Source organism: Oncorhynchus mykiss, chromosome 16, assembly GCF_057628025.1.
Source record: "Oncorhynchus mykiss isolate SJ-2025 chromosome 16, ASM5762802v1, whole genome shotgun sequence".
In the NCBI taxonomy this organism is placed as follows: Eukaryota; Metazoa; Chordata; class Actinopteri; order Salmoniformes; family Salmonidae; genus Oncorhynchus; species Oncorhynchus mykiss.
Window position 1 is genome coordinate 43,331,370 of NC_143037.1, and position 27,228 is coordinate 43,358,597.

A 27,228-nucleotide genomic window follows, 5' to 3' on the forward strand; every position below is an offset into this window, starting at 1 on the left:
GTGGGTGGTAGAAATGAAGTCCTAAGAATATTAGAGTATTTGTCAACAGGCCAGGTGTCATTCATGAGGTGATTGAGTGTTCGACCAAGTTGCTTTTTAATGTCACTGAAAGGACACCTGAAACCCTGCCATCATGGATACTGGAACAAGCAGCAGACCAGAACATGGATATTTATATTCCAGGTGGGACAAACCAGACAGGTTAGGTGAGGCCCTGTTTAGACTGGCAGGCGAGGGTTTGTGGACACACACACACACAGGCTGTGTGTGGATACAGACTGACAGTCGTAGACAATGGACAGATGAAGTGTTTCAGGTCGTCAAGGCAAGAGGTGGCAATGGAGTCGAGTTAGGTACCCAAACAATTCTTTACAGAAACATTTCAAGAAAACGAGGATGGAAAGGTGTGATGTTTCAGGTCTCACCTGCTCTGTCTCTTCCTCCTCTCTTCTCCAGGTGGTCTTGTGTGGGGGACCCCTGCTCCCAGTCCTCTAGCCCAGCTGGGTCCAAGTGTCGTGGGCCTCCTGCCCCCTTCTTCTCCTCCTGGCTCACCGGGGGCTCTGTTGCTGCGTCATTGTTCTCTGCGGGCTGGACAGAGAGAAACACAGTCAGGAGGATCCCTCCTAAAGGAGAGTCAACAACTAGCCATCTCCTATGATCCTCGTCACGTCAAAATGTAACAACCATCATAGGGGTTGGCTACAACAGCACAAACCGATCTGGGACAAGGCTGGAAAATAATTGTAAGAGAAAACATGAAGTCACATATCCTCCACATTCCATCCTGAACTGTAATGCGCTTTCCAAGAAAAGTTTATCACTTGATGATCAACAATGGTACGACTGTGCCATTAAAACACATATCCTTAGTACTCAAACCTTGAACCTGGGGGAAGTATTTTCTAAGCCAGGAGACTAAGGGTCATTCTTATTGTTCCCGGCAAAGTGGATTGGTCAATAATGGAGAGGGAAGCAGGGAATTATCACTCCTCTTCAGAAAGAGAGTAGGAGGAGAGAGAGGGAAGAGGGCTAGAGAGCGAGGGGGTGAGAGACAGAGAAGGAGAAAAAGAGAGGAAGAGAGAGAGAGAGATATCATAATCAGTCAGTCACTACACCCAAGAGAATGGAACAAGAAATAGAGGCAAGAGGAGAGAGAGAGAGAGAGAGAGAGAGAGAGAGAGAGAGAGAGAGAGAGAGAGAGAGAGAGAGAGAGAGAGAGAGAGAGAGAGAGAGAGAGAGAGATCATAATCACTGATGTTCTAATTTTTATTACTATCTCCAGGGGAGGAAATAATTCATCTAAATAGATAGATAGTCACTTTGCTTTCAGACAGGAAGCAACTGGTCTCTGCAGTCCCTGTTGCCTTCTGCTCTGCTTACAATGTGATGAAGGCAGCCTGCTGTCCAAATCTTGGTTGTAATTAAATGTATGGCATTGGAGTCACAGTGTGCTGCTATTTCCTTTTCATTTCAGCCTGCTAAATGTCTGTCTTGTTAGCAATGTCTGTCTTGTTAGCAAGACTACAGTATTTCAGGACTTCAGTTCCACCCTCATAAAACAGTACTTGATAAAACTGTTGGAAAAAAGCTAGCTCTTTAAAGAAGTGTCCACTCCATTCGGCGTGTTACTACATCTGGAATTACTTTATCAAGAAGAGATCTAGTTCAAATGTAGCTAATTGGAGTAAGTGACGTCAACTGCAAACAGTTGCTTTTAAAGATATTCGGTTAACAATCTTAGTTGGTCTTTGAGGGCTTAAGTAGGTGGATAATGATTCTGGTTTTCAAAATAAAGTTGAAACCATCAATAAATCCCATTCCTTCCCAGCTAACAATAAACGTTCAAAGTACTTTAGAGAACGTTCTCTTGAGAGTCTCATTAGGTTTACTACTGTTTTCATAGGAATGATCCCGTGATTAAGGAAGACATCCTCTTCTGCAAACCACTGGAAACCAGGACAACAGGAGAGGATCATTTTAAAGTACTGGACAGCTTTATGACATCAAATGGACTTTGGTGGTCAAGATGTGTTGGTTTCTGTACTGATGGCACAAAAGCCATGACAGGGAGACATAGTGGAGTGGTAACGCGCATGCAAACAGTTGCTCCCAACGCCACTTGGTTACACTGCAGCATCTACCGAGAGGCTCTTGCAGCCAAGGGAATGCCTGACAGCTTGAAAGACGTCTTGGACATGACAGTTAAAAGGGTTATCTTTGATAAAGCAAGGCCCCTGAACTCTCGTGTATTTTCTGCACTATGCAATGATATGGGCAGCAACCATGTAACGCTTTTACAACATACAGAAGTGCGCTGGTTATCAAGGGGCAAAGTATTGACACGTTTTTTTTATTTATTGAGAGACGAGCTTAACGTTTTCTTTACTGAACATCATTTTCACTTGTCTGACCGCTTGCATGATGACGAGTTTTTCACACGACTGGCCTATCTGGGTGATGTTTTTTCTCGCCTGAATTATCTGAATCTAGGATTACAGGGACTCTAAGCAACTATATTCAATGTGCTGGACAAAATTGAGGCTATGATTAAGAAGTTGGAGCTCTTCTCGGTCTGCAATAACAAGGACAACACACAGGTCTTTCCATCATTTTACGATTCTTTGTGTGCAAATGAACTCAAGCTTACGGACTATGTCAAATGTGATAAAGCGAAGCACCTGAGTGAGTTGGGAGCGCAATTACGCAGGTACCTTCCCGAAACGGATGACACAAACAACTGGATTTGTTATCCCTTTCATGCCCTGCCTCCAGCCCACTTACTGATATCTTTAACAAGAGAGACTCATCGACATTGCAACAAGCGGTTCAGTGAAAGCCACTGCCAGATTTCTGGACTGGGCTGAGCTCAGAGTTTCCTGCCTTGGGAAGTTGTGGGTAGTTGTCTTCCTTAATGCATGTATAGCCTTACGGAGCTTCACGTTTGTTTTGTTGTTTATTGTTTTGTTGGCGACATTGCAAAATAAAGGAAAATGTACGCTCACCATGCTGCACCTTGGTCCTGTCATTTTGACGAGCGTGACAGCATCCTTTCAAGCACACCCTTCTCGTTGACCTGTGGTGAGTTATTCACAATTTTCGATGAACAAATAAGGTTTTATATTTAAGATGGTTAAATAAGGAGCAAAATTGTTGATTATTATTGTATTATTATATGTGCCCTGGTCCTACGAGCTGTGTTGTGACAAAAACTCACACTCATTCTTATGTTTAATAAATAGTATAGTGTGTGTATGGCAGGCTTACAATGCAATGATGGCAGAAAATACCATTTTAAAGTACGCTGACCATGGTGCTAGAGGGGGTACACAGTTGGAGGTTGAATGTTTGAAGGGGTACTACGGGACAATAAAAGTTTGGGAACCACTGAGCTAGACAAGTATCATAGGAACGTTGCAAGAACATTCATGTGTCCGGGTTTCTGTGGGTTAGGAGAAAATCCCATCAACGTCCCACCAGACATACGCAGAACACGGTTGCCATGTTCTCTAAACACATGTATTTGATTGCATGTGTTCTCAGAATGACATTATTAATGTTCTTAGAAACATTCAATGAGAACGTTGCTAGGACATTCATGTGTCCAGTGTTCTACAGGTTGGGAGAATAAACCATCAAAATCAAATCAAATGTTATTTGTCACATGCGTCGAATAGAACAGGTGTAGACCTTACCGTGAAATGCTTACTTACAAGCCCTTAACCAACAATGCAGTTCAAGAAATGGAGTTAAGAAAATATTTACGCACTTCTTTCTGTAGCGCCTTACGGTCAGATGCCGAGCAGTTGCCGTACCAGGCGGTGATGCAACCGGTCAGGATGCTCTCGATGGTGCAGCTGTAGAACTTTTTAAGGATCTGGTGACCCATGCCAAATCTTTTCAGTCTCCTGAGTGGGAAAACGTGTTGTCATGCCCTCTTCACAACTGTCTTGTTGTGTTTGGATCATGATAGTTTGTTGGTGATGTGGACACCAAGGAACATGAAACTCTCGACCCGCTCCACTTCAGTCCCCTCGATGTTAATGAGAGGCGTGTTCAGCCCCCCTTCTCCTACAGTCCACGATTAGATCCTTTGTCTTGCTCACATTGAGGTAGAGGTTGTTGTCCTCTGTCACGACTTCCGTCGAAGTTGATTCCTCTCCTTGTTCGGGCGGCGTTCGACGGTCTGTGTCGCCGGTCTTCTAGCCATCATTGATCCACTTTTCATTTTCCATTTGTTTTGTCTTGTCTTCCCACACACATGGTTTCAATACCATCATTACATGTTGTATATTTAACCCTCTGTTCCCCCCATGTCCTTGTCCGGAATTGTTTATTGGAAGTGCTTGTGCACGTTATGTCTGGTGTACGACGGGTTTTGTACCCATTGTATTTGATTGCTTTGTTTACGGTGATTTTTATTATTAAACTGTGCAGTTGTAACACATTTTTTGCTCCTGCGCCTGACTTCTCTGCCGCCAGTATGCACCCCTTACATCCTCAAACATAAAATATATTTTGATTCGTTTTTTTGGTTACTACATGATTCCTTCCGTATGTGTTATTTCATAGTTTTGATGTCTTCACTATTATTCTACAATGTAGAAAATAGTTAAAAAAAAATGAAAACCCTGAAATGAGTAGGCGTGGAGTTGAAACTCTGTGTTGTGTATTGGTTTGGTATAACTGGCATAATCATTGCTTAAATGGCAAATGTGAGACAGTTCAGACATGCTACTGTAAATATACACATTTCTGATATTCTGAGAATATGGCAACCAGGTTCTGGGTAGATTTCCATCAGAAGCAACACTACCGCCAGGGCCATGTTTCCACAACAAATTAGGAATGTTAAAGAACAGAAATGCACGAGACCTGATGCGATTCCTTACCAGAGACACGTTTTTTCCACATGGCAATATGTGGTGTGGATTTCAAAATGATTCTCAGCTATCTAGAATTCTTACTACCGATTCCCATCTTTCGATGAGGAAATCGGACAAAAATCAAACAAGTTGGGAACTTTAAAAAAGATGATGTGTTTCAATATGAACATTGCCACATGGCCTATCTTTCATTGTAGTACTACATTAAAATGCAATTAAAATGCAAACAATACAGTTGTATCTGTTGCCAAGTAATGACATTAACACGTATTGCTGAGAATCTGAGAATAGTGCCCTTGCACATCTTGGACTCAGAGCACCAGCATCAATGATGAACACCCTAACCACAGTCCCGATAAGAGATATTTCTAGGGCATGTGCTTATTGGGCCAGTGTAGTTAGGCCCTGGCCAGAAGAAAGCCTAACCCCTCCTCCGTAGGCACTTATGTAGATCTAAAACTACTTGATATGTGTAATCAATAGGGTGAATTGCCTTTGAAGTAAATATCAGCTCTGTTAAAAGTACACTTTAAAAAACTGTTCTTGATCATAGTGATTCAGGAGTACAATTAAAACAGGTTAACATGCCCCACCAACATTAGACAACTATAAAGAAAGACCTTAAACTGTTGAATTCAGTCAAGAAAATCAATGATGAGAGAATATTCAAATTCACTGACAACTGACAGATACATGGTGGCGTAGCAGGAAGATCTGACTGCTGTAGAACCAGAAGGTTGTGAGTTCAAATCCTAGTTGAGTACATGCTCCTGAGTGGTGCAGAAGTCTAAGGTGCCGCATCAAGAGTGCAAGAGGCGTCACTACAGAACCTGTTTCGAATCCAGGTTAAATCACATCTGGCTGTGATTGGTCCCGTAGGGTGGTGCACATTTGGCGCAGCGTCGTCTGGGTTTGGCCGTGGTAGGCCGTCATTGTAAATAAGAATTTGTTCTTAACTGGCTTACATAAAAAATATTGAATAATAATTTCTGTATAAATTATCATGAACAATGTAATCATGTGTGTTAAATATTTAAGTTGAAGACACTGTATGTTAAAAGTACACGGTGTGGGTATCCCTTGTCAACAGACAATATTCTCCGAAAACTGGACACAGGAATGTTCGCGCTACGTTCCCATGAAACGTGTCTAGAACCTTAATATCTTAAATTCTGACAACATGGCAACCGTGTTCTGTGTATGTTCGATGTGACGTTGATGGAATATTGTCCTAACCCTCAGAAAACTGGACACATGAATGTTCTTCCAACGAAAACACTAGAATGGCAATGCAATGGACAGCTGCCATTTTATGCACTCCTGACCAAGTTGGCTACTTTTGTGTGTTGTTTTTTTTGCGCTGATCTGTTCCCACCATCGTTTCCTATGACCGAAAAGATCTTCTGGACATCAGAACAGCGATCATCAACCTCGATGTGGATGAAGATTTCTACTCCAACGAGTCGGTGGCGCAGGACATACTGCTGACCCCGGACCAGATCCCAAACCCGAAAGCGAGCATCCTGACAAAACTACATCGGTGAGTAAATAGCAGGTTTCCTAGCTGTTTTTTCTATACGTCGGCAGGATCAATCCGCAGCCTCGGGTAAGCTCAAGGTGTGTCTCTTTGTTAACAACTATCAAGGCACAAGGCGAGACCCAGATGATGACACAGGAGCCAGATGGTTGGAGTCTTACAATGTTTAATAATCCAAAGTGGTAGGCTAGAGAATGGTCATGGACAGGCAAAAAGGTCAAAACCAGATCATAGTCCTGGAGGTACAGAGTGGCAGACAGGCTCGTGGTAACGGCAGGCAGGATGGTCAGGCAGGCGGGTAAAGAATCCAGAAACAGGCAACAGTCAAAACCGGGAGGACTAGAAAAAGGAGTGCGGGGAAAAACACGCTGGTTGACTTGACTAAACATACAAGACGAACTGGCAAAGAGAGACAGGAAACACAGGGATAAATACACTGGGGGAAATAAGCAACACCTGGAGGGGGTGGAGACAATCACAGGAACAGGTGAAACAGATCAGGGCGTGACAACAACAGCTGGTGCTCGATCTCTAATATTAAGGAAGTCTCGAGGTTCTGCTCACCTGAGTTAGAATACCTGATAATCTGTAAATCATACTATTTACCAAGAGTTTTCATCTATATTTTTCATAGCTGTCTATTTACCACCACAAACTGATGCTGGCACAAAGATAGGGCCATAAGCAAACATGTAAATGCCTTCCGGCGCCGACAGAGATGGCCACCTCGCTTCGCGTTCCTAGGAAACTATGCAGTTTTTTGTTTTTTTTATGTGTTATTTCTTGCATTGGTACCCCAGGTAATCTTAGGTTACATTACATACAGTCGGGAAAAACTACTGAATACAAGAGCAACGTCAACTCACCATCAGTACGACCAGGAATATGACTTTCCCGAAGCGGATCCAAAACAAAGACGTCGTAAAAGAGTGAAACATAGCGGTCTTCTGGTCAGGCTCCGGAGACGGGCACATCGCGCACCACTCCCTAGCATACTACTCGCCAATGTCCAGTCTCTTGACAACAAGGTTGATGAAATCCGAGCAGGGGTAGCATTCCAGAGGGACATCAGAGACTGTAAAAGCTGACCACGACGCCATTTTGTTGCTCCATGCCTACAGACAGAAACTAAAACAAGAAGCTCCCGCGCTCAGGTCTGTTCAACGCTGGTCCGACCAATCTGATTCCAGCTTCAAGACTGCTTCGATCACGCGGACTGGGATATGATCCGCATTGCGTCCAACAACATTGACGAATACGCTGATTCGGTGAGCGAGTTCATTAGAAAGTGCATTGATGATGTCGTTCCCATAGAAACGATTAAAACATTCCCAAACCAGAATCCGTGGATTGATGGCAGCATTTGCGTGAAACTGAAAGCATGAACCACTGCTTTTAACCAGGGAAAGGTGACCGGAAACATGACCGAATACAAACAGTGTAGCTATTCCCTCCGAAAGGCAATCAAACAAGCTAAGCGTCAGTATAGAAACAAAGTAGAGTCACAATTCAACGGCTCAGACACAAGAGGTATGTGGCAGGGTCTACAGTCAATCACGGATTACAAAAAGAAAACCAGCCCCGTCACAGACCAGGATGTCTTGCTCCCAGGCAGACTAAATCACTTTTTTGCCCGCTTTGAGGACAATACAGTGCCACTAACGCGGCCCGCAACCAAAACCTGCAGACTCTCCTTCACTGCAGCCAACGTGAGGAAAACATTTAAACGTGTTAACCCTCGCAAGGATTCAGGCCCAGACGGCATCCCCAGCCGCGTCCTCAGAGCATGTGCAGACCAGCTGGCTGGTGTGTTTACGGACATATTCAATCAATCCTTATCCCAGTCTGCTGTTCCCACATGCTTAAAGAGGGCCACCATTGTCCCTGTTCCCAAGGAAGCTAAGGTAACTGAGCTAAACGACTACCGCCCCGTAGCACTCACTTCCGTCATCATGAAGTGCTTTGAGAGACTAGTCAAGTACCATATCACCTCCACCCTACCTGACACCCTAGACCCACTCCAATTTGCTTACCGCCCAAATAGGTCCACAGACGATGCAATCTCAACCACACTGCACACTGCCCTAACCCATCTGGACAAGAGGAATACCTATGTGAGAATGCTGTTCATCGACTACAGCTCAGCATTTAACACCATAGTACCCTCCAAACTCGTCATCAAGCTCGAGACCCTGGGTCTTGACCCCGCCCTGTGCAACTGGGTACTGGACTTCCTGACAGGCCGCCCCCAGGTGGTGAGGGTAGATAACAACATCTCCACCCCACTGATCCTCAAAACTGGGGCCCCACAAGGGTGCGTTCTGAGCCCTCTCCTGTACTCCCTGTTCACCCATGACTGCGTGGCCATGCACGACTCCAACTCAATCATCAAGTTTGCGGACGACACTACAGTGGTAGGCTTGATTACCAACAACGACGAGACGGCCTACAGGGAGGAGGTGAGGGCCCTTTGAGTGTGGTGCCAGGAAAATAACCTCACACTCAACGTCAACAAAACAAAGGAGATGATTGTGGACTTGAGGAAACAGCAGAGGGAGCACCCCCCCTATCCACATCGATTGGACAGTAGTGGAGATGGTAGTAAGTTTTAAGTTCCTTGGCGTACACATCACGGACAAACTGAATTGGTCCACCCACACAGACAGCATTGTGAAGAAGGCGCAGTAGCGCCTCTTCAACCTCAGGAGGCAGAAGAAATTTGGCTTGTCACCAAAAGCACTCACAAACTTCTACAGATGCACAATCAAGAGCATCCTGTTGGGCTGTATCACCGCCTGGTACGGCAACTGCTCCGCCCACAACCGTAAGGCTCTCCAGAGGGTAGTGAGGTCTGCACAACGCATCACCGGGGGCAAACTACCTGCCCTCCAGGACACCTACACCACCCGATGTCACAGGAAGGCCATAAAGATCATCAAGAACAACAACCACCCGAGCCACTGCCTGTTCACCCCGCTATCATCCAGAAGGCGAGGTCAGTACAGGTGCATCAAAGCAGGGACCGAGAGACTGAAAAACAGCTTCTATCTCAAGGCCATCAGACTGTTAAACAGCCACCACTAACATTGAGTGGCTGCTGCCAACACACTGACTCAACTCCAGCCACTTTAATTGATGGAAATTGATGTAAAATATATTACTAGCCACTTTAAACAATGCTACTTAATATAATGTTTACATACCCTACATTACTCATCTCATATGTATATGCAGTGCCTTGCGAAAGCATTCGGCCCCCTTGAACTTTGCGACCTTTTGCCACATTTCAGGCTTCAAACATAAAGATATAAAACTGTATTTTTTTGTGAAGAATCAACAACAAGTGGGACACAATCATGAAGTGGAACGACATTTATTGGATATTTCAAACTTTTTTAACAAATCAAAAACTGAAAAATTGGGCGTGCAAAATTATTCAGCCCCCTTAAGTTAATACTTTGTAGCGCCACCTTTTGCTGCGATTACAGCTGTAAGACGCTTGGAGTATGTCTCTATCAGTTTTGCACATCGAGAGACTGAAATGTTTTCCCATTCCTCCTTGCAAAACAGCTCGAGCTCAGTGAGGTTGGATGGAGAGCATTTGTGAACAGCAATTTTCAGTTCTTTCCACAGATTCACGATTGGATTCAGGTCTGGACTTTGACTTGGCCATTCTAACACCTGGATATGTCTATTTTTGAACCATTCCATTGTAGATTTTGCTTTATGTTTTGGATCATTGTCTTGTTGGAAGACAAATCTCCGTCCCAGTCTCAGTTGATCTTCCGGCGCCGGCAGAGATGGCCGCCTCGCTTCGCATTCCTAGGAAACTATGCAGTTTTTTGTTTTTTTACGTGTTATTTCTTACATTAGTACCCCAGGTCATCTTAGGTTTCATTACATACAGTCGAGAAGAACTACTGAATATAAGATCAGCGTCAACTCACCATCAGTACGACCAAGAATATGTTTTTCGCGACGCGAATCCTGTGTTCTGCCTTACAAACAGGACAACGGAGTGGATTCCATGCAGCGACCCAAAAAAACGACTCCGAAAGAGAGGGAAACGAGGCGGTCTTCTGGTCAGACTCCGGAGACGGGCACACCGTGCACCACTCCCTAGCATTCTTCTTGCCAATGTCCAGTCTCTTGACAACAAGGTTGATGAAATCCGAGCAAGGGTAGCATTCCAGAGGGACATCAGAGACTGTAACATCCTTTGCTTCACTGAAACATGGCTCACTGGAGAGACTCTATCCGAAGCGGTGCAGCCAACAGGTTTCTCCACGCATCGCGCTGACAGAAACAAACATCTTTCTGGTAAGAAGAGGGGCGGGGGCGTATGCCTCATGGCCAACGTGACATGGTGTGATGAAAGAAACATACAGGAACTCAAATCCTTCTGTTCACCTGATTTAGAATTCCTCACAATCAAATGTAGACCGCATTATCTACCAAGAGAATTCTCTTCGATTATAATCACAACCGTATATATCCCCCCCCAAGCAGACACATCGATGGCTCTGAACGAACTTTATTTAACTCTCTGCAAACTGGAAACGATTTATCCGGAGGCTGCATTCATTGTAGCTGGGGATTTTAACAAGGCTAATCTGAAAACAAGACTCCCTAAATTTTATCAGCATATCGATTGCGCAACCAGGGGTGGAAAGACCTTGGATCATTGTTACTCTAACTTCCGCGACGCATATAAGGTCCTGCCCCGCCCCCCTTTCGGAAAAGCTGACCACGACTCCATTTTGTTGATCCCTGCCTACAGACAGAAACTAAAACAAGAGGCTCCCACGCTGAGGTCTGTCCAACGCTGGTCCGACCAAGCTGACTCCACACTCCAAGACTGCTTCCATCACGTGGACTGGGAGATGTTTCGTATTGCGTCAGATAACAATATTGACGAATACGCTGATTCGGTGTGCGAGTTCATTAGAACGTGCGTTGAAGATGTCGTTCCCATAGCAACGATTAAAACATTCCCTAACCAGAAACCGTGGATTGATGGCAGCATTCGTGTGAAACTGAAAGCGCGAACCACTGCTTTTAATCAGGGCAAGGTGTCTGGTAACATGACCGAGTACAAACAGTGCAGCTATTCCCTCCGCAAGGCTATCAAACAAGCTAAGCGCCAGTACAGAGACAAAGTAGAATCTCAATTCAACGGCTCAGACACAAGAGGCATGTGGCAGGGTCTACAGTCAATCACGGACTACAGGAAGAAATCCAGCCCAGTCACAGACCAGGATGTCTTGCTCCCAGGCAGACTAAATAACTTTTTTGCCCGCTTTGAGGACAATACAGTGCCACTGACACGGCCTGCAACGAAAACATGCGGTCTCTCCTTCACTGCAGCCGAGGTGAGTAAGACATTTAAACGTGTTAACCCTCGCAAGGCTGCAGGCCCAGACGGCATCCCCAGCCGCGCCCTCAGAGCATGCGCAGACCAGCTGGCCTGTGTGTTTACGGACATATTCAATCAATCCCTATACCAGTCTGCTGTTCCCACATGCTTCAAGAGGGCCACCATTGTTCCTGTTCCCAAGAAAGCTAAGGTAACTGAGCTAAACGACTACCGCCCCGTAGCACTCACTTCCGTCATCATGAAGTGCTTTGAGAGACTAGTCAAGGACCATATCACCTCCACCCTACCTGACACCCTAGACCCACTCCAATTTGCTTACCGCCCAAATAGGTCCACAGACGATGCAATCTCAACCACACTGCACACTGCCCTAACCCATCTGGACAAGAGGAATACCTATGTGAGAATGCTGTTCATTGACTACAGCTCGGCATTCAACACCATAGTACCCTCCAAGCTCGTCATCAAGCTCGAGACCCTGGGTCTCGACCCCGCCCTGTGCAACTGGGTACTGGACTTCCTGACGGGCCGCCCCCAGGTGGTGAGGGTAGGCAACAACATCTCGTCCCCGCTGATCCTCAACACTGGGGCCCCACAAGGGTGCGTTCTGAGCCCTCTCCTGTACTCCCTGTTCACCCACGACTGCGTGGCCACGCACGCCTCCAACTCAATCATCAAGTTTGCGGACGACACAACAGTGGTAGGCTTGATTACCAACAACGACGAGACGGCCTACAGGGAGGAGGTGAGGGCCCTCGGAGTGTGGTGTCAGGAAAATAACCTCACACTCAACGTCAACAAAACTAAGGAGATGATTGTGGACTTCAGGAAACAGCAGAGGGAACACCCCCCTATCCACATCGATGGAACAGTAGTGGAGAGGATAGCAAGTTTTAAGTTCCTCGGCATACACATCACAGACAAACTGAATTGGTCCACTCACACAGACAGCATCGTGAAGAAGGCGCAGCAGCGCCTCTTCAACCTCAGGAGGCTGAAGAAATTCGGCTTGTCACCAAAAGCACTCACAAACTTCTACAGATGCACAATCGAGAGCATCCTGGCGGGCTGTATCACCGCCTGGTATGGCAACTGCACCGCCCTCAACCGTAAGGCTCTCCAGAGGGTAGTGAGGTCTGCACAACGCATCACCGGGGGCAAACTACCTGCCCTCCAGGACACCTACACCACCCGATGTCACAGGAAGGCCATAAAGATCATCAAGGACATCAACCACCCGAGCCACTGCCTGTTCACCCCGCTATCATCCAGAAGGCGAGGTCAGTACAGGTGCATCAAAGCTGGGACCGAGAGACTGAAAAACAGCTTCTATCTCAAGGCCATCAGACTGTTAAACAGCCACCACTAACACTGAGTGGCTGCTACCAACACACTGACACTGACTCAACTCCAGCCACTTTAATAATGGGAATTGATGGGAAATGATGTAAATATATCACTAGCCACTTTAAACAATGCTACCTTATATAATGTTACTTACCCTACATTATTCATCTCATATGCATACGTATATACTGTACTCTATATCATCGACTGTATCCTTATGTAATACATGTATCACTAGCCACTTTAAACTATGCCACTTTGTTTACATACTCATCTCATTTGTACATACTGTACTCGATACCATCTACTGTATCTTGCCTATGCTGCTCTGTACCATCACTCATTCATATATCCTTATGTACATATTCTTTATCCCCTTACACTGTGTACAAGACAGTCGTTTTGGAATTGTTAGTTAGATTACTTGTTATTACTGCATTGTCGGAACTAGAAGCACAAGCATTTCGCTACACTCGCATTAACATCTGCTAACCATGTGTATGTGACAAATAAAATTTGATTTGATTTGATTTGAGGTCTTTTGCAGACTCCATCAGGTTTTCTTCCAGAATGGTCCTGTATTTGGCTCCATCCATCTTCCCATCAATTTTAACCATCTTCCCTGTCCCTGCTGAAGAAAAGCAGGCCCAAACCATGATGCTGCCACCACCATGTTTGACAGTGGGGATGGTGTGTTCAGGGTGATGAGCTGTGTTGCTTTTACGCCAAACATAACGTTTTGCATTGTTGCCAAAAAGTTCAATTTTGGTTTCATCTGACCAGAGCACCTTCTTCCACATGTTTGGTGTGTCTCCCAGGTGGCTTGTGGCAAACTTTAAACAACACTTTTTATGGATATCTTTAAGAAATGGCTTTCTTCTTGCTACTCTTCCATAAAGGCCAGATTTGTGCAATATATTTGATTGTTGTCCTATGGACAGAGTCTCCCACCTCAGCTGTAGATCTCTGCAGTTCATCCAGAGTGATCATGGGCCTCTTGGCTGCATCTCTGATCAGTCTTCTCCTTGTATGAGCTGAAAGTTTAGAGGGACGGCCAGGTCTTGGTAGATTTGCAGTGGTCTGATACTCCTTCCATTTCAATATTATCGCTTGCACAGTGCTCCTTGGGATGTTTAAAGCTTGGGAAATATTTTTGTATCCAAATCCGGCTTTAAACTTCTTCACAACAGTATCTCGGACCTGCCTGGTGTGTTCCTTGTTCTTCATGATGCTCTCTGAGCTTTTAACGGGCCTCTGAGACTATCACAGTGCAGGTGCATTTATACGGAGACTTGATTACACACAGGTGGATTGTATTTATCATCATTAGTCATTTAGGTCAACATTGGATCATTCAGAGATCCTCACTGAACTTCTGGAGAGAGTTTGCTGCACTAAAAGTAAAGGGGCTGAATAATTTTGCACGCCCAATTTTTCAGTTTTTGATTTGTTAAAAAAGTTTGAAATATCCAATAAATGTCGTTCCACTTCATGATTGTGTCCCACTTGTTGTTGATTCTTCACAAAAAAATACAGTTTTATATCTTTATGTTTGAAGCCTGAAATGTGGCAAAATGTCGCAAAGTTCAAGGGGGCCGAATACTTTCGCAAGGCACTGTATATATATACTGTACCCTATATCATCTACTGCATCTTTATGTAATAAATGTATCACTAGCCACTTTAAACTATGCCACTTTGTTTACATACCCTACATTACTCATCTCATATGTATATACTGTACTTGTTGATTTGATTTGATTTGAAATGCTAATTCAGAGGTGGGGCTCCTGGTGGCCGGTGATTTAATGAAGGGAAACTGAAATCAATCTTACCTCATTTCTACCAGCATGTCACCTGTCACACAGGAAGTACCAGTGACGTGATCAATACGGAAGTGGTCCGAGGAAGAGGATGCTAAACTACAGGACTGTTTCGCTAGCACAGACTGGAATATATTCCAGGATTCATCCGATGGCATTGAGGAGTTTACCACATCAGTCACCGGCTTCGTTAATAGGGAAAGGGGGATACCTAGTTAGTTGTACAACTGAATGCCTTCAACTGAAATATGTCTTCCACATTTAACCCAACCCCACTGAATCAGAGCGGTGCGGGGGGCTGCCTTAGTCAACATCCATGTCTTCGGTGCCCGGTGAACAGTGGGTTAACTGCCTTGCTCAGTGGCAGAACAACAGACCTTTACCTTGTCAGCTCGGGGATTCAATTCAGCAACCTTTCGGTTACTGGTCCAACGCTCTAACCACTAGGCTACCTGCCGCCCCTCCATAAGTTCATCGACAACGTCGTCACCACAGTGACTGTACGTACATATCCCAACCAGAAGCCATGGATTTACAGGCAACATCCACACTGAGCTAAATGCTAGAGCATTGAGAGCATCTTGACTGGCTTCACCACTGCTTGGTATGGCAACTGCTTGGTATGGCAACAAGCTCCCTGCCATCCAGGACCTCTATACCAGCTCGGAGTCAACTCAAGTGGGCAACTAGAGACGTTGCTGATAGTGTGTTTGCGAGATGCGGGACAAAGGCAATTTTAAAACCATCGCACCGCTCCTGATGTGTTTACAGACATCCCCAATCAAACAAAAACATACTCTCTGAGAATGAGTGCACAGCTGGCAAATAGTTGCTTATACTATTAATATCAGTCCATCAGGTGGCTAGCTGCCAGCAGAGACTTCTATTGCAGTAACATTGAGCTTTGGCTAGTATTACTTAACCAGCTAGAAGGAGGAAGTAAGAAGCTAACGTTCAATGGAGCCTACCTCAGCCAGAGCAAACAAAATAGGCTCATAACAACTTTGCTTTACAGAGTAGGCTACTGAGACAGACAGAGGTGTGGTGCTCAGTGGTGAGACGGAGGTAGGCTGCAATGCATGCAGGAGGAAGCAGAGGAGACAGGGAGAGAAAGTGGGAAGCAAGCAGCGAGAGAGGTTAGTTACCAAACTTGGGGTCGAGGCCCCATGTGGGGTCCTCTAAGAAAATCTGTACTAATCTTATCAAACAACTTAATAAGATGTGTTTCAATATGAACATCTCCACATGGCCTATCTTTCCTTATAGTCCGACATTAAAATGGAATCAAAATGGAAACAATACATTTCTAAAAATATCATATGTTATATCGGTGGTTGTTCATCTTATCTGGGGTTTAGTTTACCCATTACCCCCTTCTTCTTTTTTTACCGAAACATCACTGATATTCATACAGAATGGTGAGTAATATTCTAACAATGAATGTGAATGTGATATGATCATCTGTGTGCTCCATTGATGTCTGTTTGTGTGGGTCTTGATTAGGACTGCCTAGGAATACAAATGTGAACACTATGTCATTTGAGAAAATGAGGTCTATGTGAAGAGCCAATGACTTCATGCAATTCGTCATTAAAACTGACTGAACAGTCGCTGATGCTACATGTCAGTGTGAATCATTTCTAATATAACATTAAACTGTATACTAATAGGCTGTGTGCTTGTAGATCGACTGAGGTGAATGAACCTACAGCAGCCAAGGCTGGGGTCATTTCTGCTTGTATAGAAATGCAGTAAATGAGTTTCAACTTTACAAAAACCCATAAATTATTTTTTTTCCCCAAAGAGAATTAACAGCATTTTCCAGCAACTGTAATTTATACATTTATAAGAGCTAGGTAAATGAGTAATCCATTTGGAGAAGGGGATTGTAAAAACACGTGGCAATTGTTGAAGGTGATTTTTCCTTCCACAGTGAAATAGGACATCATTCTCATAATCTGCGTGGATGAAATTTGGAGACCCAAGTTATTGGCTTCAATAGGGCTGACCCTGACGAGTTGATGCATGCGTTTAATAATGTTTTAATTATATGCCTGGGTTTATCTACGTTTCTTGTACAATTTGTATCATGTTAAATATGAGCCACTATCCAGATCCACGTCAGTAATGCCGACATAGATTTATTTCAGCGTCATTCCATTCCGTTGATCTTTCTTTCCTCTGTCACAACCATGTAAATTGTTCCTGAGGGTTGCTAGCAATAGTGGATCACATTAGGCTAAGGTTGTGTAATAATTTGGGACATGTAGCCTATCATTATGGAACTCAGACCGCACGTAGCAGGTTAAACCTGGAGCCTGGAGCACGGTTCACGACGACTGGACCGTTGTCATACAGTTCCATGATTAGTGAGAATTAGAGTAGATTTATAGGATTATAGTTCAACCCTTATTGAACACTTTTTCCCCACCTTCCAATATCTTATGGATTTAACTTGAATATGACAACTTTCAGGATGAATCAGTGTATTTTGTATTCATCAATATGTCGTGTGTAAAGGCTCTCCAAACTGTTTTTTAATATATTCTATTCATTCTTACTTTTCTAACCCCATTTTTTTCAATCTACCAGTTGGTGCTGAAACGGAAACTAAAATGCGTAGATGGCTTTCTGTCATTGATCCCTATATTCTGACCCCGTTCTCTCCGTGTATTCTATTGAGTCTGTCAACAAACATCTAATTAAAGGTACACCATATTTAAAGGGATGGGTTAAGATAAATGTACTGAATTACATTTATTCAGAGCGCGCGAAGTAGCCACACCTGCAGAGCGCCGAATACTGAGAAGTGCATATAAAGGCATGTGTAAGAAGGGCATACATTCTTAAGTAGGGATCGGGCCCATACAGTATATCTAAGCTACCTCAATTACCTCATACCTCTGCACATAAACTTGGTACTGGTACCCCATGTATATAGCCAAGTTATTATTGCTCATTAAGTATTTAGTGTTACTTTTATTATTACGTGTTATTATTTTTCTATTATTTCTCTATTTTATTTCTCTGCATTGTTGGGAAGGGCACATAAGAATGCGTTTCACTGTTTATGAAGCATGTGACGAATACGATTTGATTTGATTTCTTGCAACGTCCCATAAAACGCATCTAGAACAATAATATTGTATATTCTGAGAACATTCTAGACACTTTCTAGATAAGTTCCGCTTGACATTAAGGGAATGTTCTGCTAACACTAACAACAAAACAAGCAAAAAAGGTTATAAGGATTTTGCTAGCATAGATAGAACGTTCCCCTAACTAACTGGACACTCAAACAGGAGAACATTATGGGTAACATTACAAAAACGTTCTCTCCCCCTAGAATTGTTAGCTGGGTTAGTTGATTCTCAATGCTGGGAACTCTGAACTTCTAATGAGCTTCTGAGCTTGGAATCTTCTATTTTTATTTATCGTGTCACGACTTCCGCCGAAGTTAGTGCCTCTCCTTGTTTGGGCGGCGTTCAGCGGTCGTCGCCACTGGCTTTCTAGCTGCCACCGATCTACGTTTCTTTTTCCATTTGTTTTGTCTTGATTGTACACACCTGGTTCCCATTACGTTATCATTTATTCCCTATTTAACCCTGTAGTTCCCACATGGTTTTGTGCGTGTTTGTTCTTTGTTTCGTGTTCAAGACTTCTGTGAGATGGTGTGTTTTCCCTTCGTGGAAATGTTGTTGTTTCTTTTGGAGTAAAGTGCGTCTTTTACTCAGTTCTGTGTCCTGCGCCTGACTCCGTCCTAACCGCTGCACATTGACACATGACAGAAACACGCACCACGTATGGAGTCAGCAGGTGCACCCAGTCCTCTGTTACCAGTGGAGGAGCGCGTCCAGCAGCACGAGACGATGCTCCAAAATCTTGGCACAGCCATGGATAGCGTGCTGCACACCATGGAGAGATGGGAGAGAGGGAGTTTTCCCACACCCCCATCAACTTCACCCCAACCCACACCATTGTCCACCCCTCCGTCACCTGGACCCAGTGGGATTCTGCTCTCGCTCTCGAGGTCATATGATGGGACAGCTGCCGGGTGCCAGGGGTTCCTACTCCAGTTGGAGCTCCAACTGGCGACCGTCCACCCAGCTCCCTCGGGATACCAGAGCGTGTCCGCCCTCATCTCCTGTTTGTCGGGGAAAGCGCTTGTCCGGATCGGGGTCTGTCCATTCCATCCCCCAGCACCTCCGATCCTACACCTATGGAGCTCGGAGGTGCTGCTCTAAGGGTGACCGGATGGGGGGCCGTTTCCTGAACCACCTGTGGCCGCCGAGGGCACACTGCTGGTCGGTGCTGGAGAGGTTCCCCAGGGAGTCGAGGCAGCAGGCAGGGCACTGGTGGATCATCCCAGGTGAGTAGGCACCCGGCTCACCCAGAGCTCCCTATTGCGCACATGTGTGTATGTATAGAATTTGCAGAGTTTTCCCCGCATTCCCAGCATAAGGCGCTAGTAGATTCAGGTGCAGCTGGGAACTTTATTGACCGTTCATTTGCACTTAGATTAGGGATCCCTATTGTTCCTGTTGATGTGCCCTTCCCTGTACATGCCTTAGATTGTAGTCCTTTGCGGTTGGGCCTGATTAGGGAGGTCACAGCTCCACTCTGTATGATAACGCAGGAGGGTCATGAGGAGAGAATTAGCCTCTTCCTGATCGATTCTCCTGCGTTTCCTGTGGTGTTGGGGCTTCCCTGGTTGGCCTATCATGACCCCACTATTTCGTGGCAACAGAGGGCTCTCAAGGGATGGTCACGTCAGTGCTCAGGGAGGTGTATAGGTGTTTCCATAGGTGCAACTACGGTGGAGAGTCCAAACCAGGTCTCCACCATGCACATCCCCCGATGAATATGCCGATTTGGCTCTCGCCTTCTGTAAAAAGAAGGAGACTCAATTACCACCCCATCGACGGGGGGATTGTGTGATAAATCTCCTGGTAGATGCAGCACTTCCCAGGAGTCACGTGTATCCCCTGTCACAGGAGGAGACGGCGGCTATGGAAACATATGTCTCCGAATCTCTGGACAGGGATACATTCGGCCTTCCACTTCACCTGCCTCCTCAAGTTTCTTTTTTGTGAAGAAGAAGGATGGAGGTTTATGCTCGTGCATTGACTATATATGTATAAATCAGATCACGATGAAGTGAAGTTACCCGCTGCCTCTCATAGCCAGTGTGAGTCATTGCACGAGGTGCGCTTCTTCACCAAATTGGATCTCAGGAGCGCTTACATACCTTAAGGGAACATTTTGACATTTCGTGTATAGTTAGTGAGAAAGTCCATATTGCAAATGTACGGTCCCTTACTAGACGTCCAAAAACGTTTGTAAAATTCGCGGTCGGTGTCGGGCCGTGCGGTAGGGCCGGACCTACCGGGAAGTCATCGAATGAACTTTGTCGGACATTCGGTTTCCGTTTTATAAAATAATCACATTTTGGTCATTTTTCCGCTGTACCGGAAATTCCCACAAGAGGGCATAAGCAATCATATTGCAATTGTACAAAACATCACGAATCACGACAGGGCCTTATCTCGAAAACTGAAAATATTTTGAAGCCGAAACTTGGTGAGCGTAGGTTTGGCATAATGGGCAGTTGGCCCCGAACAAGATGGCGTCTAGGCCTCAACGGTTTTTGAGTTATGGCCATTTCTCTGGGATTAAAGGTCCAAAATGAAAATAGAGAAATTATTTTTCCACTTCACGTCAAAGTCAAGGAGCCTCCGGTGTCAATAAAAAAAGAACCAGCCATTTATCTATCGTCATTTAAGAGAAATCGTACAATGACAAATTGGTGATGTTCACAAATAGGCGTTTTTTTTTCAACAGTTACAGATCCAGTTGCAGGGTGTTCATACGAATCTTTTTAAAGTGTGCTGCGGAGCTCTGCGAGATTTCTGTGATTTTCTATGATTTTCTGAAATAACACACACTCACTAAACCCTCCGTAAATAACTCAGTTCTTAACGTAAAGACTTATAACTCAGGATTCTGTAAAGGCATACCCCAATCAGGATATGAGTTTATTTATAGCTTCCTGTGCCAACCGGAAGTGCCTTAAATGGTGTCATAGTGGCAGTTCCCAAGGGTTAAAAAGGTCAGATCTTTTCAAAACTTCATATGTGTGATTAGGAAACCCCCATAAACTGTAAGTCAGTCATTTCTCCCAACAGATGTCAAAGAAAAGCTCCCTCACACACACACAGGAAGGATGGAGTGACAAAGTGCGGTGCTTAAAGACACAGAGAGCAGGCAATGGCATTACCATAATCCCTAGGCCATGCCGAGTTCAACGAGATATCCCGCTTGACCGTAGCTCGGTCGGTCTAAGCGCAGCAACCATTAGAATAGTAGGCCCAAAATGAAGCCTGCCCCACAATGTAATTTGCTTTCGGGTGACAGTGAGAGAACCGTTAGGGTGAGAAGCACAATTCAACCACAGGAATGTTCCTAAGGTCCTCCCGATCCGTGCAAGCCTAACCTTGACCGTGTGGCATTAACCCTTAACAGTTAAAAGAAGGTGTTTACATCAAACAGTTTGCATTGACTTCTCTCCCCATAGGAATACATTGCCTGCACTCCTAAATTCAACCTGAAGCCTATATGGGTTATGAATGCCGTATTAACCTGTCTTCGGTACCAGTCCATCAGGCCACTATGAGGTCGTAGAGACATACACGCCTACATACATGCCTGCATTAGTTAACCTTGTTGGAACTTTTAAAGAACCGTCAGACCTAGAGTTCCGAAACTTTAGAAACCTGTTATAGACCTCCGGTCGATAGTGCGTGGTGAGTTAGGTGGCTCTAGAAGGTTCTCGGACCGAGAAACAGCCTCGTACATTTGCAATGACTTCAATTCATTTTGACCATTACGAAAATGACGACATTTAGAAAAGTCTCAGAGACGCAAAGCTAGGTGCATTGAAACCGGCTCGGCCCATAGAGATGGACCCCAACGTTTCTGTCCGATAGCTCATTCAAGGACCCCGTAGCAAGGCATGGAAAAAAGTGGATTTTCAGCACCAATTAGGGTTTTGCTCGGACACCAAATGACCTATCGAGCCGAAACTTGGGATTCGGGGTCGCCTCAGCTAGGCCTACACATAACATAAGAAATGGACCCGCAGCTAGAACGTAACTACGTGTTTTATGGTTTTTTTTATGGTTTGAACCGAAGGCGTTGTGAATATTGGGCCAGCTCTGAAGTATGCAATAGTTGGCTACTAAACGAGTTGGAAAAAGTGGGTTTGGTGTCAGTTTGTATCAGTTTGGTGTCAGAATGATATCTAATTGACTGATGGACTCTTGTCCACTTGACTCTTGTCCATTTGCAATATGTTTAAACAGTGAGGTACCATCACCAAAGTGACATTCTGAAATCAACCCTAACGAGCGATTGAGATGAACCAGAATCACTGCCCAGCCATCCCGAGTTCATCGGGCCAGTCAATTTCACATTCCTGCAGGATTTTTATAGCATGACAAATTCGTGATGGTACCTGCCCATTGAACCATATTGCAAATGCACAGTGACTTTGCAAAAGTAAGAAAATATAAACAAATGGACATAATGAAATCATGAAAACAATGCGTATTCATCAGAATATTTTAAACAGTCCATAAAGCACTCAGGACGGCCCCCACTGATAGAGGGCCGTAGTAGGGTACTCCCATAGCGGGCATGGATGACAGGAGTACCGGTAAATGTATTTAAAACAGTATTTTAATTTTGGGGTTACCAGATGCACATTTCAAATCACCAGTTGCACGGATGAAAATCACAATCTGCATCCATCGTCATATTTTAAACTGTCCATAAAGCACTCAAGGACGGCCCCCACTGATAGAGGGCCGTAGTAGGGTGTTCACATAGCAGGCTATAATAATAGAATGACCGGTAAATGTATTTTGAACCATATTTACATTTTTGGGTTACCAGATGCACATTTCAGATCACCAGTTGCACGGAGGAAAATCACAATCTGCATCCATCGTCATATTTTAAACTGTCCATAAAGCACTCAGGACGGCCCCCATGGATAGAGGGCCGTAGTAGGGTACTCCCATAGCGGGCATGGACAATAGGAGTCCCGGTAAATGCATTTACAACCATATTTTTATTTTTGGGTTACCAGTTGCACAACAATGCACGTGCATTCGCAATAGGATTCTATAGTGAAAAAACATCACCAAAGTGACATTCTGAAATCAACCCTAACGAGCGATTGAGATGAACCAGAATCACTGCCCGGCCATCCTGTGTTCATCAGGCCAGTCAATTTTGCATTTCTGCAGGAATTTTGACCATGCCAAATTTCTTTTGGCATTTGGCCAAAGAAAAAGTGACTTTTGACTTTGACGTTTGACTTCCTATGAAATCATATTGCAAATGGACAAAACATATGCCTTGTGCACAAGTAAAAAAGAAAAATTATGATAATACAAGTTGACAAAAGTATAGTTTGAGCAAAGTATAGTTTGACTTTTGAGCATGCCAAATTCATGATGGTAAATTCCCATTGAAACACATTGCAAATGCACGTGCATTTGCAATATGATTCAATAGTGAAAAAACATCACCAAATGGACATGATGAAATCACCACAACGAGTGATGGAAAGGAACAACTATCACTGCCCGGCCATCCTGTGTTCATCAGGTCAGTCAATTTTGCAATTCTGCATGATTTTTGAGCATGCCAAATTCGTGATGGTAAATGCCCATTGAAACATATTGCAAATGCAAATTTTTGACTTTTGACTTTTGACTTCCTATGAAATCATATCGCAAATGGACAAAACATATGCCTTATGCGCATGTAATTAAAAAAACAAATTATGATAATAAAATTGGACAAAAGTATATTCATACAGTTCTTACACATGTGTAATTGACAAAAAAATCGAAAGAATTTCGAAAAACGGTCCAGAAAGCACTTTTTTCAGGGGTGATAAGTTTTTGACAAAAAAATAATTTTTTTAAAATGTTGCTTTTGGATGTTGACCTCAGGGTTTCACCCCCAGAGTAATGGGCTCTGCGATCCTATTGCCAGGACCGGCCGGGGGAGTGGGTGGCTTTCATCCCCTGGGCAGAGATGGGCCAAAACTCTCTCCGCCACTCCTCCACTACCCTGTCTCCCTTTCCAGTGTGTACTAGGATATCAGCCGGTCCTGGCACCGTGGCATCAGAGCCAGATTGAGGCACATGCGGTGGATGAATGGTTTCGGCGCTCCTTTACTTTAATTGGTAAAGGTAAAGTTTCTTTTTCCATTTGTTTTGTCTTGATTGTACACACCTGGTTCCCATTACGTTATCATTTATTCCCTATTTAACCCTCTAGTTCCCACATGGTTTTGTGCACGTTTGTTCTTTGTTTAGTATTCAAGACTTCTGTGAGATGGTGTGTTTTCTCTTCGTGGAAATGTTGTTGCTTCTTTTCGAGTAAAGTACGTCTTTTACTCAGTTCTGTGTCCTGCGCCTGACTCCGTCCTAACCGCTGCACATTGACACATGACATATCGTGTCTGATACTGCACTGTAACAAACCGTTTTGATTTCATTTAGCATCTGACTGGCTTCCATGTAAAGGCCTACAGCAGTTGTGTGTTTATAAAACAGTCATGAGAGAGAGAGGGGAGAGAGGGGGAGGGAGGTAGAGTGGGAGAGAGAAATATAAAGGGGGAGAGGGAAGGAGGGAAAGAGGGAGGGGGAGAGAGAAGGAGCGAGAGAGGGAGGAAGGGAGGGTGAGACAGAGAGGCAGTGAGGGTAAGAGAGAGAGAGACAGAGAGAGAGAGGGAAGCCTTAGTTAGAATCTCATGAGTTTGTTTAAGGGGAGATGTCTTAATCAGTACTACTCCAATTCCTGTGTCTGAGACACATCCAAGATTCCTCCCAACCACTGAAGAGAGACCACCAGGCACACACACACACTCTCACGTATCCTACTTGCTCTCTCTACCTATTACTCTGTCTATCTCTGTTAGTCTTCCTGTCTCTCTATCGCTCTTTCTCTCCCTGTCTCTCACTCTTGAACTCTCTCTCCCACTCTTTCTGTATCACTCCCTCCCTCTCTGTGTCTTTCTCTGTCCCTTTCTGTACATATTGCCCATCTGTTTGTGTGACTTGCCTTATGCAAGAGTTATCCTTAAGAGTCAAGCTATCAAAAAATGTGTTAAAGTCCAAATGTAGCTTGGTGTTCCTGTTGAGAATGTTATTGATGTCAATGACTGATCGGATTATAATGGGTTACACAAACACACACACACACACACACACACACACACACACACACACACACACATTCTCTCTCATCTGTGGAACATGTTTGTTAACAGTCCATCTGAGGAGTGTCTGACCTATTGTCTTTAACAGATGAGGGTTAAGGGTCATGCCAATATGCGCACACACGTGCGTGCGCACATACACACATATACACACACACAATCTCATCTGTGGAATGTGTTTGCATTGTAAACAGTCCATTTGATGTTGTCTGACCTAATCTCTATAACAGACGAGGGTTAAGGGTCATGCCATTAGAGTACTGGAAACTCTGGACACTTCAAAGACGCTAGTATTGCTAAAAATAAAGTCTGCACTATTGTCTCCATTCAGACATATGAACAGGGGTTTCATGTTCCTGATATGAAATCAGTTAGGTCATTAACTGTACTGTCTTTGAATAACTTGTATGACCTATTTGGTCATTTCAATCTACAACAGAGATTTCCAAAACCATAAGAAACAAATAACCTGTTATGATTGCACTGGCCTACAACACACGTTTCTGGACTACAACACACGTTTCTGGACTACAACACACGTTTCTGGACTACAACACATTTCTGTTCTAGCTTATCTCTAGGACACACCAAAGAAGTGCTGAATGTGAAGAGAATATCGCAACCCAATAAAACAACACCAATTAACAACACTGCCACCAACCAAAACTTGATATGTCACTCACCCACTGTTGATTGGGCAATGCCAAGGAAGTCAGCATGTCAGCCATAGCACCCAGCATCTGGTCTGTCCGCCCCTGGTTCTTCTGAAGCGCCTTCATTCTTCCCTCAAAAACCTATCCTTTTCTACTTTGCTCTCTCTCCTTCTTCCTTTCTCACTTTCTCCTCCTGTAAGTCCTCCCTCTGTTTGTTGTTGCCGTTCTTCCTTTCCTCAGTTCACCACGGTTTTTCCTCCTCCTCCTTTCCTCCACAGTCTGTCACTCCTCCTCTCCCTGTTTCTCTCCCCCTCCTCTCCACTGTTCCTTCTCTCTGTCTGTTCCCTCCTTCACCTCTCCTCCTACAAAGCACGGTGCCAGAGTTTAGAGCCGCTGCCTTGTCTCGTCCTGGCCTGGTCTGAGCCACAGGAACTCACACACACACACACACACACACACACACACACACACATACACACACACACACACACACACACACACACACACACACACACACACACACAATAAACACACTCACTCAGACACACACACCACACACGTACCTACACACACTGAGCGTGAGTCAGAGGATCTTGCATACACATAAACAATTACATTTTGAATAGGAGAACATGTTGTCTGGAGCGTGCCTGGCTGGAACACTCACACACGCACAAAACACACATGCTGCCTGGGACTAAGAGTGTGCCCAGGCTTGCTGGGATGAGCGCAGTCCTGTCCTCACACACACAAACACACATACACACACACAGGTGGTGGCTCACAGTGTCTCTTCTTCAGGTCACCTAGTCCCCTCTATACAGGGTTCCCTCTGGATAAACATCCTTCCCTTTTTTCCCCCCTCTATTCAGTAGATCCTTCACTCTCTCCCTTTTCCTTTGCCAAATGGATCCCTTCCTCTTTTCCTCTCCCAAGTGGCTTTTTCCTCTGTTCAGTAGATCCCTCTCTCTTTTCCTCTGACCACCGGATCCCCCTCTCTTTTATTCTGTCCAGAAAATCTATCTTTCCCCCTTCCTCCTCTGGTTAATTCAGTGGACAGGGAGTGTACTGTTAGGTCCACGCTGAGATGTACTGCCCTGAGGCATTCTCTTTTTACCTTCTCTTCCCTTTTTCTTCTTCTCTTTTCTTCTTTTACCTCAACATTCTCCTGCCTTGTTGTCATTGGCTGTCCATGATCACCTCCCCATCCCCAAACCTATCCTCCCTCTTTCCGTCTGTCTCTCCCCTCTCATCATTGCCTTCCTCCACCCCACTTCCTAGTTCCCCACTTCCCCTAACTACTTCAATCCC

At 44.6% G+C, this 27,228-nt stretch overlaps 1 protein-coding gene across 4 annotated transcripts in view; it reads right to left on the minus strand.

The window, feature by feature from the left end:
• arhgef25a (Rho guanine nucleotide exchange factor 25a) overlaps positions 1-27,228 on the minus strand; it is a 147,466-nt gene extending 120,238 nt beyond the window's left edge. For 2 of the 4 annotated variants that reach the window (XM_036946875.2, XM_036946874.2), the window contains exons 1-2: positions 25,948-27,228; positions 426-588 (exon numbers count right to left, since the gene is read on the minus strand). In XM_036946875.2, coding sequence (XP_036802770.2) covers positions 426-588; positions 25,948-26,043 — 259 coding nt within the window. In that variant the 5' untranslated portion in view covers positions 26,044-27,228. The remainder of the gene's footprint in view (positions 1-425; positions 589-25,947) is intronic. The other 2 variants (XM_090202774.1, XM_036946876.2) reach the window with 1 other exon arrangement.